We start from the raw sequence: 18,193 nt of genomic DNA, 5'->3' as shown, positions 1-18,193 counted from the left end.
TCAGAAGCACAGAGACAGTACTGAGTGTACTGTCTTAACAAATTTCACACAAAATTAAAACTGTATTATCAGGTTCAACCAGCCAGGTTCTCTTATGCACGAAAACATGACATTTTAAATCATATTTTCATGCTGAAGAGGAAATTTCAGGTAAAAATGCTAACAAGGCTAAGTAAATGGTGTGGGGGGCTTTTCATCACTGTTCATCACTGAGATATTCCCAGTTTTTCATTTATATTTAGTAAAGAAAAACATACAGTATAGACTTTAGATATGGTGAAAGTTTCTGTGAGATGACTTATAACATTTTATTGAAAATCAGCGCTTTGTGACAGTCAGGGGTAACCCTGCTGAGACTTTTCCGACAAGGAAAGTCTTCAAGACAGGACTTTGACCATTTTTTCAACTTGTTTCGCAGATGTTCATGTAACAGTGTTACATGTAACTATAAACAGATTTTTAAATTAATAAAATTGTAAAAAGCATGATGTGGTTTTGTCATTTAAAAAAAAAAAACCTGCTGTGGTATAAGAAGAATAAAACACTTCAGGACAGGCACATCAGAACTCAGGGTGGTAACAGTTACTTCGCTTCATCACAACACCCTGTCACTGATTATTTTTCCTATAACATCACTGTACTGAGTTTGGAATCAGTATAATAATTACGAAGTTACGTCGAAGTGGTGATGCATGAGGTCGAAGTCTCGGTTCAGTCCTGAGTTGAAGCGATTAAACAGTAATCTGCCTCATGCAGTCTGGTTGTCTTTTTAAATGGGGGGTAAAAAACGGAAATGGAATATTTTCTTACAGCCTAGCGTCTAATATAGAATATTCTAGTACTTTTTAAACGTATTTGTACCATATACGCAATTACCATGGACCAGATTTTGATGCGTTACCCCATACTGACAGAAAAATCAATCTTTCGTGTCTTTCTCATGATGTCGCTAATGAGCAAATTTAGTTCGCCTCTGGAAATGTTGTAAAAATACTGAAGCTTGATCGCTTTTTTCCCCTCAGTATAATGTTTGGTATCACGTAGGACGCATGGCCTATGATTAGGATGTGGATCTGTAAGTTAGAAGTGATTTAATGATAAGTTTCATGTACAAATGTTGTTACTGACATCTTTTGAGGCTTTTGACGTTGACTTTGACATCTTTTGACATTTACATGGCGCTAAACTGGTAGGTATAAGTTTCCATTATATGTTTACTAACTTAGCCTCAAAGCTAACAAGTGAAAAAGTCAAGAAGCAGAATTGGGATGAAAAGAGAACTTGGTGTATATTTTTAACATCTTTCTCCAGACCATTTGAACCTACTCTAGGATAACACATGTACTATAATAATTGATTTACTCATCTAGAGAGTAGTGCGCACAGTCTCACACACACCATTAATCCGGTCTATGCTATCCTGAGACTGTAGGGTATCGATGCACATCTGTAACACGCTGGACTGGAACATAAAACTCAGCATGTGTTCAGTCCTAACAGATCTTCATAGACACATTGACCCTGTAGGAGGGCACATGTATACCACACACACACAATACATAACCTAAAACCACTTTATCATTTACTAATGCTAGCATAGCCACTGAGCACTTTGCTAGCTTTATTAGCTGGTAAGTGGCATGAGTTTGAATGATGCCGTGATAAAAGCAACATTGTGTGTGGTTTTTAATAGGGTAATAATGGACGACTGTCTGTTTGATCCAGGCAATTACGGAATAAATAAGTAGGGTGGGACAATGTAATAAGATATAATAATGACATTAATAATGCATAAATTTCCATAACAAAACACTTTTCTGAGTAAGCTGTGTATCTTGTATGTTAACCTATGTTATTGTACCAGTTATTTAATGTGACCTTTTTTCTTTGACTTTTTTTGTACTGGTTGGTTGGAAAAAAAAATCTCTGAAGCTTTTAAATGTAGATGAACGGTTTTGTCAAATAAAAGTCCATCAGCTATGCAAACAATGTTTCTGCCATCAACTGCTCTTTTTTTCCTTGGCTGAACTGCTCCATGTCTGGTTGTTTGTACACCACTGGTTTCTTTCTTTTTCAGTACATTCCAAATTGTTGTATTGGCTGTGCCCAATGCTTGTGCAATAGCTTTGATGGATTTTCCCTCCTTTCTCAGCTGCAAAATGGCTTGCTTTTCTCCCATAGACAGCTCTCTGGTCTTCATGTTGGTTAATAACAAATGCAGCCTTCACAGGCGAAACTTAGGGCTCAAACCCAGAGTAGTCATTCGGAGCTATTAATTCTTTAAACAATCAATTTAACCGGGCAATCTGTGGAAAATCTTTTGGAAAAATTGCCAGCTCTTCCAAATATGGCAGAGTTTGCTTGATTTTGCGTTCATTTCTACAACTGCAAAATCCTGGAGGGACTAACAAGCTATGTTTCCATCCATGTATTTCCTTGCAAATTTCGGGACATCGTATAAATGTATTTTTTTTTTAAACGGTGGATGGAAACACCAGATGTGAATAGAATCTCCAAAACGCTCATAAAAAAACTTATGCGCTCAATCGAGGCGGACAATTTTTTTATTCGTTAAGAAGACATGCGTATAAACTACAATGGAAACACATTTACTGAATAAATTCCTCCATGCGCATCAAAAATCATGTGACTTTGCCTCAACAAGTCATGTGATTTGAATAATTGTCTCAGAAATGTAAAAATGGCAGAGCGCGACATACGGCAGGCTCCCCAGAAGTGACGATTTTGTTCTCTTGAACACATGGGATAGAAAACGGTGCTTTATTCGCAAATGTTTCATGCGATATTCCACACAAATTCGCAACTTCGATGGAAACGTAGTTACAGATGTAAGACAAAGGGAATGAAACTGCATGGCGTTCTCCTTGGAACAGCCATTATGGTTAGAGTTAAAGTTTGTGTTGGGTAAATGATCTCACTGCTTCTTTTATTTTTGTGCATGGGGTGTGTGTTAGAATTGGGGAAAACAAGCCCTTGTCCCTGGGTGTTTGGTTGCATATTGATTTGTAGAGAGTTTTTCAATCAGCAACAACCACAAGTCATCGGAAATGGCAGTTTGGATTTTATTTTTGATCTCATTTTCCAAATTGCACGTCTTCTCGGCTGAGACGAGGACCCGTGTGAGGTGTTATTTGAGCAGATGAAAAAGGGGCAGTGCGCCTCAACAGTTAAAGTTCAGTGCTAGTGACAGGAAAGTCAGACCCTGTCAAATAATTCTGCGTTTGATTAAGTTTGTAACTCGTGACCTCAGACTATGAAAAAAAAAAAAAAAAAAACAAGAAAAACGTCCCCTCAACTTTAAATTCCTACTCAGGAAATCAGGACGGCGTCCTCAACCTGGAGTTCAACATATCATGTCATGTCAACATGGCTGCTTGCACGGCCGACAGTGAATAAAACATCACTTCACTACATTGAATGATTTTGCGGTCTCATTTGTTTAATAATGTTGTCTTGGTCTACTTTTAAGGATTCTGATGATGTTTTAGGTCACATTTACGCAGATATAGAGAAAATCCTAAAAGGTTCACAAACTTTCAAGCACCACTGTATACCATTTAATGTTATCCTGTGGGGAAAAAAAGTAAGCTTTAGAAAATATTATATTCTGAAATAAAGATAAGTTTGGACGGTTCTCATGTTCCGGCAGTCTTGACGCGCTGTGTAAGCACTAACAGCATCTGATCTGCTATTAGACTCTGGGAATATTGCTTACCGTGTTTTTTATTTGTTAAATACCTAATCCTGTTACATGTATTCCGTTACTTCTGCATGTGAAAGACGTCGCTATGAAGCGTAACCTTAAACATTCGTGACTCACGCTGAAAGCGAAGAGGTTTGTATGCAGCCAGGTTTATCGATTCGCCCAATCCGGAGTTTTTCAGGTGTCGCCTTCTGATGAGCGGCATGCATAAAATATAAATGCACATCTGTCAGATGATTTGAGTTTGCCAATATGTGTGTGTGTGTGTGTGTGTGTGTGTGTGTGTGTGTGAGAGTGTGTGGGGGGTGGCAGCTTCATTGTCTTGCCATGGTGTTGAATATTGCATAATGTCCGCGTTGTGGCGAAAGGCAGTTGAAGTTGAGACAGTGGCTCCTTCTAGAGTGACCGTATCGCCATGTTCAGGTGAAAGTGGCAGGTGAAACACACACCACGGGACCTGAGCTCTCTCCGTCTGACACGGTTCGGGTGTGTGTGTGTGTGTTCGCATGAGAGCATTCATCTGCGTATTTCTCAATGTATTCTGACTTAATCAGTCTGTACCTGTGTGTGTGTGTGTGTGTGTGTGTGTGTGTGTGTGTGCACGTGACATTTATCTGTGTAGGTCGCAGTGACTGTCATGTGTGTGTCAGTGTGTGTCATGCGTGTGTCAGTGTGTGTGTTTATCTCCCTTCACTGCGTCTTTGTTACATGCAGACCGACAGACAGACAGACAGTGAGACAGACCGAGAGAGAAAGACAGCGATAGACACAGAAGGAGAGATTACTGTGTGCCTCTTTACAGAGGCCACGCCTCTTTCACTGTGACTGACAGGCAGACAGGTAACACCACCGTCATTGAGACTGACAGGCAGAGATGCCACACCTCCTTTACTGTGATTGACAGCTCCAGGGATCAGTGAGCTTTTAAGGTGTTATAAATCAGAAACATAAACCCCTCCCCCTCGTTGCTTACCTCGACACATTTAGGCAGGTTTCCGATCTCTAACACACCCGCTTGGACTCCTGAAGTGCGCGATACTTAGCTGGTGAATTGAAACACTTGTGTTTTGGAGCGGGATAAAACGCTGCAGTCCGACACCCCTGATCCCGAGCCAAGCGTGTCTGATGTTCGCCGGCTCCAATTATCCACGCGCTTGAAGTAACAATGGCTTGATTTCCTGAAACTGCCTCATTAATCAGATTCTGCGGTGAGAAGTCTGCTCGCTGACCTGAACACTAAAACAGAACACAATCGGTTATTTTATTTTCCCGCATTAGCATGTAAAAACTACTGAACTACTGAACCCGGGTCCAAGTTACCTGCTGTATCATCTACATCCTTAACAGATTCGGTTTTAATGTGTTCTGAACCTCATTACCGTGAGCTTCCCAGGTGTCTTGAGTCTGACGTGACGTGGACTGAACATTTCCATGGTGAAATCACAAAACCAGTTCATTCCTGTTCTCGGTTAAGTTATAGCAGCTATAAACAGTCGTCCCCTCACCAGCCTCTGGGGGTTTTTTTTCTCCCTTCCTGAAGTTAATAAGACAAAAATAATTACGCCTCACGTAAACTCCTCCTTCCTGAAGATGTCGGAAAAGTTGAAGTTCCAGCTTTACCTCTGGCTGGTACAAAGCGCTGACGCTGGAGACGTGTTCTGTAAATGTTAAATAAAATCTCTTTGCCGAAAACCTTTCAAAGAGTATACGTTTTTCTTTGTTCAGTTCCATCACGTGTGTTTCGAGCAGTGTTTGGTTATGTGGAGAACGACCTGTGATTTGCGGCTGCGCTAATGTCAGAGCTGCGGTTATAGGAAAGGAATCCGCACGTTCTGACCAATCAAAAGCCAACACTCAACAGCGCTGTGGCGTATACACCGATCAGCCGTAACGTTAAAACGACCTGCGTAATATCGTGTAGGTCCACCTCTCCTTGTGCCACGAAAACAGCTCTGACCCATCATGGACTCCACAAGACCTCTGAAGGTGTGCTGTGGTATCTCCCACCAAGACGTTAACAGCAGATCCTTTAAGTCGTGTAAGTTGCGAGGTCGGGCCTCCATGGATCCAAGACCTGGTGGTTTTGGAGACGCTCTGACCCAGTCGTCTAGCCATCACAATCTGGCCCTTGTCGAAGTCGCTCAGATCTTTACGCTTGCCCATTTTTCCTGCTTCCAACACGTCAACCTCGAGAACTGACTGTTCACTTTCTGCCTAATAAATATACACCCCCCCTTAACCTCTGGCACTGTAACGAGATAATCAATATTATTCACTTCACCTGTCAGTGGGTTTAACGTTACTGATCAGTGTATGCTCAGTGGTGGTCACTTTTCACTGATGGGCGATATGTAGAGGGGCGTGGGGGAAGGGGCGTGGGGGAAGGGGCGGGGGCGGGGGTTGTCGGTGCATTGTACACAGCAAAATTGGGATAGAGACAGTAATTGTATACCTACAAAGTGACGTACATGGTGTTGGAAAAAAAAAAAACTATAAAAAAAACAATACAGAATTAAGCAGTAAAAACAGAACATATTAGAAAATATGAAGACTTTGTGAGTTTTGGTTAAACTTTGACTACAAAGTGTGAGAGAAAAAGACAAGGTGAGATAATAGAGCAGTGATACTGATAGCCGACGTGTGTGTGTGTGTGTGTGTGTCAGAGTGATGGCTGCTAACCAGAGACAGCCAGGACACCGCGTCCTCAGGGCTCAGTTACAGCCGACTAGTAATCGTGTGTGTGTGTGTGTGTGTGTGTGTGTGTGTGTGTGTGTGTGTGAGATCAGTGCTGTCCAAACCTGAACAGGGCATGATGATGATATAAACACTCTTGATGCACTGCAATGAATAACAGACTTTATTGTTGTTCTCAGTGAGAGCTGTGGATTGGTTAGTGATGTAGGACAGCTTAATGCTGATTGGTTGATGAGGCAGGTATGGAGTGTTAATTGGGTAATTTGAAAAAGCCTCACTACCTCCGCCTGACGTCTGATGAACAGTCTGTAAACATGAGTCTGAGAATATTGTGAATGTTCCAGGCTTTTGTGAGTTTGCTTCTTGTTTCTGGGCATTCTTCTGGCCGTTTCCTTTCTCTGTCTTTCTCCCTTCGCCTTCTCATCTCCTTCCCTTCCTTCTCACTCGTTATATCTGACCTCTCTCTTTCTCTCCCCCTTTATCTCCCTTCATCCCTGTAACCCTCTCCCTCTTTTGCCTAATGTAACCCTGCTCTCTAGTACTCATATGTGTTTGTCACGTATGTGTGTGTGTGTGTGTGTGTGTAATATCAACCGCTAAAAGGTGCTAACTCCCCTAAGTTGTCAGAGCCTCGCGTAAACCAATCTGACCAATCACTTACAGCCAACACTGAAAGAGTGAGACAGTGTCACTACAGAAACCCGAGATCTCTCTCTCTCACACACACACACACACACATGACACTACACATTCACATTCACATAACTTGTCCATTCTATAACCTGGCAGGAAACCTCTTCGTGATGTTACCCTCTTGTGGGCGTGGCCTGTCCAGCAGAACATAATACAAAGATAACAGTTCATGTCGCTTAGCATCGTGTAGGTGCACCTCTCCTTGTGCCATCAGAACAGCTCTGACCCGTGAAGGCATGGACTCCACGAGACCTCTGAAGGTGTGCTGTGAACACTATCCGGGACCAAGACGTTATCAGCAGATCCTTTAAGTGCTGTAAGTTGTGTCTGTGGATCGGACTTGTTTGTCCAGGACGTCCCACAGACGCTGGATCGGATTGAGATCCGGGGAAGGGAGGCCGAGTCAACACCTTGAGCTCTTTGTCATGTTCCTCAAACCGTTCCTGAACAATGTTTGCAGTGTGTCAGGGTGCATTATCCTGCTGAAAGACGGGACACCGCTGCCATGAAGGAGTGTAGTCGGTCTGCAACGATGTTTAGGTAGGTGGTACATGTCAAAGAAACATCCACATGAAGGCCAAGACCTGAGGTTTCCCAGCAGAACATCACCCAGAGCATCACACTTCCTCCACCAGCTAGCCTTCTTCCCACAGTGCATCCTGGTGCCATGTCTTCTCCAGGCATCCGGCCGTCCACTTGATGTAAAATAAAACATGATTCATCAGACCAGCCCACCTTCTTCCATCGCTCCATGGTCCATGGGGCTTTCGGTGGTGTACAGGGGTCAGCATGGGCGCTACACAGCCCCATACGCAGCAAACTGTGATGCACTGTGTGTTCCTTGTCCATCCTTGCCCATTTTTTAAAAACTGACTGTTCACTTGCTGCCTCATATATCCCACCCCTCGAAAGGGGCCACTGTAACGAGACAATCAATGTTATTCACTTCTTTATCGATTAATGATTGGTCGCTGTACACGTAAATAGTACGTCAAGATAAAATACTATCAGTATCGGTTCTTACAGTGGAGACTGTCTTCATATACTGTTTAGTGCAGTCGTATGTGGATTGGGCGTGGCTAACGAACCATTTTCACGCCACTGTAAATCTGTTTTGGTCTGGACAGACATCTTAATATTTGTCGCTCCTTTCTTGGAAGCTAAACTCAGGAAGGAACTGCGGCATTGGATTGGTCGAAGGAATTTACCGGAGCCAGTCGTTTACCTGAAGGAGGAGTGTTTCTCATGCTGATGTAGACTGAGTGTGTGTATTGTGTGTGTGGGGGGGGGGGGGGGGGGGGGGGGGGGGTTATTTTTGCTGCAGGTGTAGGGTTGCAGAGAGTGCAGGTAACCATAGCACAGCTTGGAAAGTGAAACGTGACCCCACTGTGAGGCGCACGCTCCTCATGTCAATCTCAACCGCACACACACACACACACACACACACACATTAAATTTAGCTCATACATTCTTAATAGACATAAAAACTACTAATGTGACACCCTCCTACATGGAATTGCAGTAAATCCTGTGCACTTGCGTCCAGCTTCTCCGGATTTCCTGTTTTCACGACACCGATCCCAGTTTGTTTATTTTTCGAAAGCTGATGTACACAGTAAATAAGAGACTTTTTTTTTTTCTCTGCAGGATTTTGATTCATGCGAATTTGTCAGGCGAAGAGGTCTGGCCACAGATTTGCCTTATAATGATGATGATGATGATGTAATCCATTTTTTTTTTCCAATCCTTTGTTTCTTCAGTCAAGCTAACATCTGTGTAGTTCATCAAATTATTGTTGTTTGTTTTTAATGACGTCTGCATGATCTAAATGTTACGAGCTCCATATAAGAACCATGATTAAACAGAACTCGGACAAATTCACGATATGAATTCCATCAGAAAACGCGTCGGCGAAGTGTCATTTGAAGCCGGTCTGTACTCACCCTAAAGGTCGAGCGCACACAGCTGACCCGGCTGTTTGCTTGAACTAGAAACCTTCTGGCCAAATCCAGCTCGAGATGATTTGTTCTGATAAGAGAACATGAAATGGTGCTTTTTTTTTTTTTTTTTTAAAGTACAATGAAATCGTTGCCTCGGGCGATACGTGTCCAAGACTTTCCAGAAATTCACTTCAAGTTGAACTCTGCTGAAGTGTGAACCAGTGCGGCTTCTGGGTTTTACTCTGTGGGCTTTATTTAGTGGCTATAAATTATTAATAGAACTTTTTTCTTGTGGTCCGTACTGTCACAGTCGGGGTGCAGACAGAGTGGTTATACATTCTCCTGTGAGATCCAATTCAACGAGTTCGAGATCAGACAATGCCATGTCATGTCATTCATGGCTGGGAGTCCAAGACAGGAAAACTGTCCATGCTCTCTGGGTGGGCTAGGCGTACTCTCTCTCTCTCTCTCTCTCTCCTCTCAATCAGAGAGACACTCGCCGTTGGTGTTTGTCTGTGAGCTCGTGTATGCAGAAGAGGGCAGATAGCGTGTTCCACGGTCTTTGGACTTGAGTCCTGATGCGCAGCTCTACTGTGAACCCTGAGATGGAGGAAATGCTTTAATCACTGTTTCCAGTTCTGCCTATTTGGGAGATTGCTGAATGAAAAGTCCAGGTGGTGGAGCCGGACCTGATCCAATTTGTCCTATAAGCCCCGACCCCTTAACCCCTAACCCACAAGATCCTATACAACACAGAACACTTTTCCAGCCTGAAACACACGGAGCTGTCTCCAACCCCCTGGACTTTTGGTTCTGCAGCAGAACTATTTCACAAAGGCTCAAATTCGAGGCGAATGGCGAAAGACGACGCTTACAGTAATCCAACGCTGCCACCTATAGGACAGTCTGACTTACAACAACTGTAATCTGATGTACAAAAATCTTGTAAATGAAAACCTGAGGTTTCCTTGAGCATTTAGGATATTTATATAAAATAACTAAACTGTCATTTTAAAAAAAAATAAATTAAAAAGTCATAAAACACAATTGTTCTGATTCTTTTCTTTGTATGCAGGAGGAGACCGTCTCTCTCCTGCCTGTTCCTCCGTGGTCATGGCGTCTCCTGTCCTCCTGCTCCTCCTCGTCATGCCCGTGTGTGTGTGCGGCAGTGTTGAGGTGAACACCAGCTCTAAGCGGAGCTGTATGGAGAAGGTGGTGTGCGCCGACGGGATTCTACTTCCTGTTTGGCTCCCTCACGATCCGCCGCTGCTCCAGCAGGTGATTCGTGCGATCATCTACTTTGCGTCTCTGCTCTATATGTTCCTGGGCGTGTCCATCATCGCTGACCGCTTCATGGCCTCCATCGAGGTCATCACCTCGCAGGTATACACACACACACACACACACACACACACACACCTATAAGTACACCACCTGCCCTAACCCTGTCATGGACATCCCAGTCTCCTGACTGGAACCCCATAGAAATCCTGTGGATTGGAGACTCTGAAGAGGAGACTCCACCATCTGTCTGTCTGTCTGTCTGTCTCTTTTATACACAATCTCTATAATGTACTTTAATAGTAATCAGAAACGGTGAGCAAGAGAATATAATTTCAAAATATGTGTGTGTGTGTGTGTGTGTGTGTGTTCCTGTAGGAGAAAGAGGTAACCAATACAGGGCCAAACGGGGAACAGACAGTGACGAGGGTGCGGATATGGAACGAAACCATATCCAATCTCACTCTGATGGCCCTCGGATCTTCCGCTCCAGAGATCCTGCTGTCAGTTATAGAGGTGCGCATGCACGCACACACACACACACACACACACACACACGCACTATATGCCCTTGGATCGACTTCATTTGCGATACTGTCAATCACAGGACTACACACACACACACACACACACTTCTGCCCTGGGTCATCTCTGTCATCTTCTCTTGTGATAGTGTCACTAGCACAAAGTACACACACACACACACACACACACACACACACACACACACAACACACCTTGAAAACACACCAAACCTTATGTGACTTTATTCTGAATTCATCTTGACTTGGCAACCTTGTGGGAAAATAGGACCCAATGTAGAGATTAAAATAGGGTGCGAAAACAAACACACACACGCACACACACACACATTGCACACGTTGCTTTCCAGATCCTTTCTGACCTCAGTGTAATATCACACACTCTACGTACTCATTAACACAAGATAAACAGTTAACGCAGTAGTCACCTTGGCAATAACCAACTATTTCGCACACAGTTTTTCCCCACACACACACACACACACACACACACACTCACACGAACACAAAGCCCATCTTCAGGTACTTTCAATCTAAACATTAACTCTTGGCGCTTTCGGAAAATTGTCATTTTTCCGAACTTGCTTTGCCTCTGGATGCTCATTAACCTCAGACGCTTACGGTCTTTACTTTTCGTCGGAAAATTTCACAACTCTTTTTTTTTTTTTTTTTTTTCTTCCACTTTACAGAAGAGATTGAAGATTGTCCTCAACTGTCCACTTATGGACCCTTCTGCCCTCTCTAGTCTTCTTGCGCCATCTATTGGCCACATCCGCCCCGCACTTCATCTCCATTTCTGGCACATCCTCGCTCTATTTCCCCTCCTCATTTCCTCTTAAAGCCCACCTCGATACATGATTAGCTCTGATGACGTCTGTTACCTGAGCCTCAGACGGTCTGAACGATCACGTTACCATAATCGGTCCACGACAGCTCCTTAAAGACAGCCCAAGAATGAAGGGCTCCTATTCGTTTTCCCCAGAGTAGATTGTCCCGTCGAGTGATTATTAAAGTGAGGGGGGGCACTGGGAATTTTAAGAGCGATGGATGTAGAAATCGTGGAGGCGTTGGGAGAAGACAGGTGTTCTGACCCGGGAAGCAAGCGAGCCAAAGAGACGTGCAGAATAACATTATTACGAAAGGAACTACCTTAACGACAAAACCATACTATTCATACCGTACAGTCACAGGTATCGTTATAGTTACCAAGTCCTAAATGATGATCAGTGAAAGAGAAACAAGATCCGGCTCTAACGCTGCTGATTGATAATAACATCTGGATCGTCACAGAGTGGAAATGTACGGGTGTGAACATTTTATCACGGACAGAAGGGAATAAATAGAACGTTAATATAACTGTAAGATGGTCGAGCTGTGTGTTTAGGTGTGTAAGTATTGACAGTGTCGGTGTTCTTCATGATCTGGGGTGTGTGTACGGGTGTGCTTGTGTGTAATCAGGTGTGCGGACACGGCTTCGAATCGGGCGAGCTCGGCCCCGGCACGATCGTGGGCAGCGCTGCCTTTAACATGCTCGTGATCATCGCGATCTGTGTGTCTGTGATCCCGGACGGCGAGGTGAGGAAGATCAAACACCTGCGTGTGTTCTTCATCACCGCCTCCTGGAGCATCTTCGCCTACATTTGGCTCTATCTTATCATCTCCGTAATGTCCCCGGGCATCGTTCAGGTGATGTATTGATATGTGTGTGTTTTATGTTCAACTCTTATGTTCTATTTGGATCAAGATCGTCACTAATGTTTAAAAAAATGTCAAAATAATATTCAGTATATATTTTTTATATATATATATATATATATATATATATATATATATATATATATATGCGCGCATTGTTGACCAAGCGAAGGGAGCAGGAGCGTTGAGCAGCCCAAATGGCATAACTGTAAACTGACAACGCTTTACTCACTTTTCCTTTACCCAGTGTGTTTTTCTTCACGTGTCAGGTGTGGGAAGCCCTGACGACCCTCTTGTTCTTCCCCGTGTGTGTCCTGATGGCGTGGATCGCAGACCGGCGGCTCCTCTTCTACAAATACCTTCATCGGCGTTACCGTGCCGACAAGCGCCATGGCATCATTGTGGAGACGGACGGCGATCTGGCGCCCAATGGCATTGACGTCATCATGGAGGGGAAATTCCATGGCAACGCCAACGGTGGCACTAGCAACGGCACGGAGACGGGCAAAGGCCCCGAGCAGGATCGTGAGGAGGTACAGAGGAAGTGGGAGAGGAAGACAGAGAGAGAGACTGAGACAGGAAGACAGAGAGAAATCTGAGAAATAGGAGAAACTCAAAACAGTAGTTATTTAGCCATATGCTCTCACAGATTAGCAAGTTCTCAAATCTTGCTGGTCTGTTGCTTTAAGGTTTCGTCTGGCTAATCATAGTATTTGCTAAGCTACTGCTGAAATGTTGAATGTTAAAAGGCTTTAAAAGGTTTTTAGGATGTTGTGTAAATGTTGCTGTGGTGTTAGCTTTCTGCTGCTAAGCTATAGCGAATATGTTTTCTATCTGTCCTCGCAGGTGATCCGCGTGCTGCGTGACCTGCGGCAGAGACATCCGGATAAAGACTTGGACCAGCTGATTGAGATGGCCAACTACTCGAACCTACAGAAGCAGCCCAAGAGTCGCGCGTTTTACCGCGTACAGGCCACGCGCATGATTATCGGAGCTGGAAACGTGTTAAAGAAGCACGCTGCAGCAGAACAGGCTAAACGTACAGGCCCAAATGCAGGCCCTGATGACGATCTGGAGACTTGCGCACATGTGGCGTTTGAGCAGGATCGTTACCACTGTGGCGAAAACTGCGGCCAGCTGAGTGTATGGGTTGTACTGCGAGGGGGCAGTGGCTCCGGAACGTTCCAAGTGGACTACCGGACCGACAACGGCTCGGCCAAAGCCGGAGTGGATTACGATTACTGCGAGGGAACGCTGGAGTTTCAACCTGGAGACACGCGCAAAGAGATAAAGGTAGAGATTCGTAACGTGTGTGTGTTAAGGAAGATGGAGGAAGAGTAAGCAAGCCAGTCATGGAGGCTCTGATTGTAGGGAAGGAGATCAGATAAAAGTTCCAGCTTTATGGCAAATATTACAGTGAACTCAATATAATCAATATTACATGATCTATAAGCAAAATACTTGGACCCAGAACTGAGCCTTGAGGAAGCCGTTGTGTAGGAGCACGTGTGGGTTTCAACTGAATATGTGTGTGTATGTGTCTTATTAACGTGTTAGTGATATGTATATATGTGTGTGTGTGTGTGTGTGTGTGTGTGTGTGTTATAGATCGGCATCATAGACGACGATGTTTTCGAGGAAGACGAGCATTTCTTCATCCGTCTCTCGAACCTGCGCGAGCAAGGTGCCGAAGCCACAGAGGCCGCCCGATTGGTGGAACCCCTGGTTGCCACGGTAACAATTCTGGACGACGACCACGCGGGCGTTTTTTCATTCGGCCGACGCGAGCTTCTTGTTGCCGAGTGTGCGGGTGTCGCTGAGGTAACGGTCACCCGGGAGACGGGCACACGGGGCACCGTGGTCATCCCGTTTCACACCGAGGACGGAACGGCGCGCGGTGGAGTCGACTTCCAACATACACAGGGCGAACTGGAGTTCAGCAATGAGGAGAGCTGGTACACACACACACACACACACAGAGGAATTTCCCTTTTGTGGGTGTAGTACATAATGAGAGAAAGTGATCAAATTGTTCTGTGTGTGTGTGTGTGTCGGGGCACGAGGGCGGAGTGTGTTTTATTGATGGTGTAGTGTCTAGTGTGCGACAGATCTTTTTCCCATTAAAGATGTAAGCGGTGTGTAAGATGTATTTAATCATTTAAATAATATAATATAATAATACATTTTGTGGTAGTTGTGTGGAATTTGTGGTATTTCTGTGAAGGTTCTCTAGTTTCTATTCAACTTAAATGCTTGAACCTCTGACACAGTGTGTGTGTGTGTGTGTGTGTTTAAATTATTCAGTCTGTTGTTAAATATTGATGCAAGTTCAGCTTTGATGTGACTTAAGCGTCAGGGTCTCTGTTAATATTTTAGGGGTTAAGCCCAAAGCAAATAAGCACTTGTCTCTCTCTCACTCTCTCTCTGTGCGTGTGTGTGTGTGTGTGTGTGTGTGTAGTAAGATATTACAGGTGCCAATCATCAATGTCCAGGAATATGATAAGCGAGAAAACTTTTACATCGTCCTTGAAGAACCTCGGTGGCTCAAGAGAGGAATTTCAGGTGTGTGTGTGTGTGTGTGTGTGTGTGTGTGTGCTTGTTTATTAATCTATACAGACGTGTTTGGTTATGGATTGATTCTTTGATTTGTGTCTTGCTGCAGATTTGTTGTTGAATCAGGGTAAGCTGTACATCATCACTACTATGTTTGCAGTCTGAGTGTTTGTTTACTTTTTATCACTGTGTACTTTTTATGTCCCGCCGTTGAAACACTCGGCCGCTGCACAGCCCGAGTAAAGGGAGTGACGCTCAGTGTCGTGCTGTTATAGGAACTAATCGACATCAGGGTGTTGTGATGAAGTGGGGTTATTGTGACCACACCGTAGCTGATGATAACGTTTCTATACGCTTTACATCACTGACACTGTAGATGTTAAATGAACATCTCCTCACAGAAAACGTCACTGTGGAGCGTCCCTGTGTGTGAGCTGTTACTACAGAAACCGTAACATATTAGTATTAACGAGCACTAAATGTAGAACAGTTCCATTATATTTTTGGAGGTGATTTCTCTTTGTCTCTATGTCTCAGGTGCTCCCAGTGCTGAGCAGGAAGAGGCGAGGAAGACCGCTGAAAGGGGGCGACCAGTTCTTGGGGAGCACAGCAGGCTGGAGGTCATTATTGAGGAGAGCATGGCCTTTAAGGTACACACACCCTGAATGGGGGGTGCTAATATTTATACTCCGAGGCTTGTTGTCATTTAATTTATGTGGATGGATGCAGTAAAGCCCAGTGGCATGTTAGTCTCTTTGCGTGCGTGCGTGTGTGTGTTTTGTGCTAACACCGCCCGCTTCCTTTCCTGTAGATCCGGCAGGGAATGGCCCCCAATGGCACGCTAGACCCGGTAGAGAAGGCTCCACCCTCCTGCATGAGACGTGTTCGTGGATTGGTAGATAGTTTATTGGTCAGGACTCTGATTGGACTCTTTCGAGTCTCGGCTGCATCCTCGGGACGTTGGCGATTGGGCTGTCAAATTAAAGCGCCGGCCAATCAGAGTCGCCCGTGTGTATTTGGATTGTCGTGATTGACCAATGATTCTTTCCTTCTTTCTTTTCTTTCTTTCGCGTTTCACTTTTCAGATTGATTTGTGTGTGTGTGTGTGTGTGTGTGTGTGTGTGTGCACGTGCTCAGAATGATGAGTGCAAATCAAAAATCTTTTTGATGAATATGAATATACATATATTATATCACTTAATGATAATGTGTGTGTGTGTGTGGGTGTGTGTGTAGAACACGGTCGAGCGTTTGTTAAAGGACACTAACCTGGCTGAAGTGATTGGAACACACTCGTGGAAAGAACAATTCATTGAGGCTGTCACTGTCAGTGCAGGTACTGTGTGTGTGTGTGTGTGTGTGTGTGTGTGTGTGTGTGTGTGTGTGTGTGTGTGTGTTGATGTATGACAGACTGTTATCTACTGTATAAAAATGGCCAAAAAGACATCACGGAGCTAAAGACCGTCATGGGTCCATCTTTAAGCCGAATCACTTTCTTCCTCACCAGTTTGGAGGCGTGGTCTAAACTGGCGCTCAGTTGTGTCAATAATGATTGCTTACATAAAATTGCGAGTTTAAATGTTGCATGTATGTGAAGCGTGTAAAGTGTGGCTGTAGGTAGAGGAAGTTGTTGTTTGTGTGTCTGTCAGGAGAGGGCGATGAGGGCGAAGGGGGCGAGCCACGCCGGCCGTCCCGCTGTGATTACTTCATGCATGTGATGACGGTGTTCTGGAAGTTGGTGTTCGCTTTTGTCCCGCCCACTGGGTACTGGAACGGCTGGGCCTGCTTCATCGTCTCCATCATCGTCATCGGCTTCCTCACGGCCATCATCGGAGACCTGGCGTCTCACTTCGGCTGCACCGTGGGGCTGCGCGACACCGTCACGGCCTTAGTGTTCGTCGCCCTCGGCACCTCCATCCCGGGTGTGTGTGTGCGTGTGTGTGTGTGTGTGTGTTGTTTTGTTCTCTTTAATAAGGACACTATTTTGAACAGTTAATTATACGTGTATCCGTTTTTTTCCCTTTCTCTCTCCCCTAAATCCTTTTCTCCTACACTGTTTCCCTTTTTTTTCCATTCCCCCTCACCTTCCATCATACTCTTGCATTTTTTTTCTCTCTCCCTGTTTATTCACTTTCATCCGCTCCCTCTGTTTTTTTCTCTTTCCTTTATGTTCCATCTCGTTTCCTTTTTCTTTATTTTCCCCCGTGTGTACCCCTTCTTATATTTGCCTGTTTATTTTTCTTTCTATACCTGTCCATCTGTCTCTCTCAGACACCTTTGCGAGTAAAGTCGCGGCGGTTCAGGATCAGTACGCCGACGCCTCGGTGGGAAACGTGACAGGCAGCAACGCCGTGAACGTCTTCCTGGGGATCGGCGTGGCCTGGTCCATCTCAGCCATCTACTGGGAGGTCAAAGGTCAGGTGTTCTACGTGGAGCCGGGCTCGCTGGCCTTCTCCGTCACGCTCTTCACCATCTGCGCCTTCATCAACATGGGTGTGCTCATGCTGCGGCGCCGCCCCTCTGTGGGCGGAGAGCTGGGTGGGCCCAAAGTCCTCAAGATCCTCACGTCCATGCTGTTCATTGGTCTGTGGCTCCTCTACATCACCTTCTCCAGCCTGGAGGCGTACTGTCACATCCCAGGCTTCTGAGAAAACACGTTAAAACTTATACACACCTTCATACACTTTTGTACACCATGGGGTCATCAGGAAGACTGAACTCTACATTTTGACCCTTTTTTTCCCACCCACACTGAAACTGAGACTCTGACACTATTATTTTATAACCTGGTATAACAGGACACTATCATCCTTTAGGAGTGGAGGAATTATCTTAAACAACCAAACCAAAATATTTCATATGACCCGATATTTACACTCGAATGTGAGCTGATGGACTGAACAAGTGAAACGAACTAATGGAACTCACAAATAATGATTTCTTTCATTGTGGATATTGCATGATTGTAGTATTTACTCACATAAATGGATATAACACTAAACGTAATAAACATTATTAACTAACAGTAAAAATCATACTGCAACATTGCGGGTGCCTTCTCTGGCAAATCC

General features: G+C 44.6%; 1 protein-coding gene across 3 annotated transcripts; it reads left to right on the top strand.

The window, feature by feature from the left end:
• The first annotated feature begins 10,064 nt into the window (after positions 1-10,064).
• Positions 10,065-18,193, top strand: slc8a2a (solute carrier family 8 member 2a). 3 transcript variants are annotated; one of them, XM_053617471.1, is made up of 13 exons: positions 10,065-10,434; positions 10,711-10,848; positions 12,333-12,560; positions 12,839-13,102; positions 13,416-13,862; positions 14,178-14,524; positions 15,028-15,131; positions 15,232-15,249; positions 15,660-15,772; positions 15,934-16,017; positions 16,359-16,458; positions 16,772-17,044; positions 17,394-18,193. In XM_053617471.1, exons 1-13 carry the CDS (start codon positions 10,165-10,167, stop codon positions 17,768-17,770), a joined length of 2,763 nt encoding a protein of 920 aa, XP_053473446.1. In that variant the 5' UTR covers positions 10,065-10,164; the 3' UTR covers positions 17,771-18,193. The 3 variants fall into 3 exon arrangements, with proteins under 3 accessions (XP_053473446.1, XP_053473448.1, XP_053473447.1); XM_053617473.1 differs by lacking the exons at positions 15,232-15,249; positions 15,934-16,017 and having other exon boundaries at positions 15,028-15,161; XM_053617472.1 differs by lacking the exons at positions 10,065-10,434; positions 10,711-10,848; positions 12,333-12,560; ... (2 more) ...; positions 14,178-14,524; positions 15,028-15,131 and having other exon boundaries at positions 15,226-15,547.

The sequence above is a fragment of the Ictalurus furcatus genome, chromosome 28 (genome assembly GCF_023375685.1).
Source record: "Ictalurus furcatus strain D&B chromosome 28, Billie_1.0, whole genome shotgun sequence".
Lineage (NCBI taxonomy): Eukaryota > Metazoa > Chordata > Actinopteri > Siluriformes > Ictaluridae > Ictalurus > Ictalurus furcatus.
This window is presented reverse-complemented; position numbering and strand designations above follow the sequence as displayed.

What these genes read in the sequence shown, in the direction of transcription:
- slc8a2a (XM_053617471.1), top strand. Translation starts at nt 10,165, where the DNA reads ATGGCGTCTCCTGTCCTCCTGCTCCTCCTCGTCATGCCCGTGTGTGTG. An exon ending in AGGAGAGCATGGCCTTTAAG is followed by an intron (nt 15,773 to 15,933) that starts GTACACACACCC and finishes CCTTTCCTGTAG; the next exon opens with ATCCGGCAGGGAATGGCCCC. An exon ending in TGAGACGTGTTCGTGGATTG is followed by an intron (nt 16,018 to 16,358) that starts GTAGATAGTTTA and finishes GTGTGTGTGTAG; the next exon opens with AACACGGTCGAGCGTTTGTT.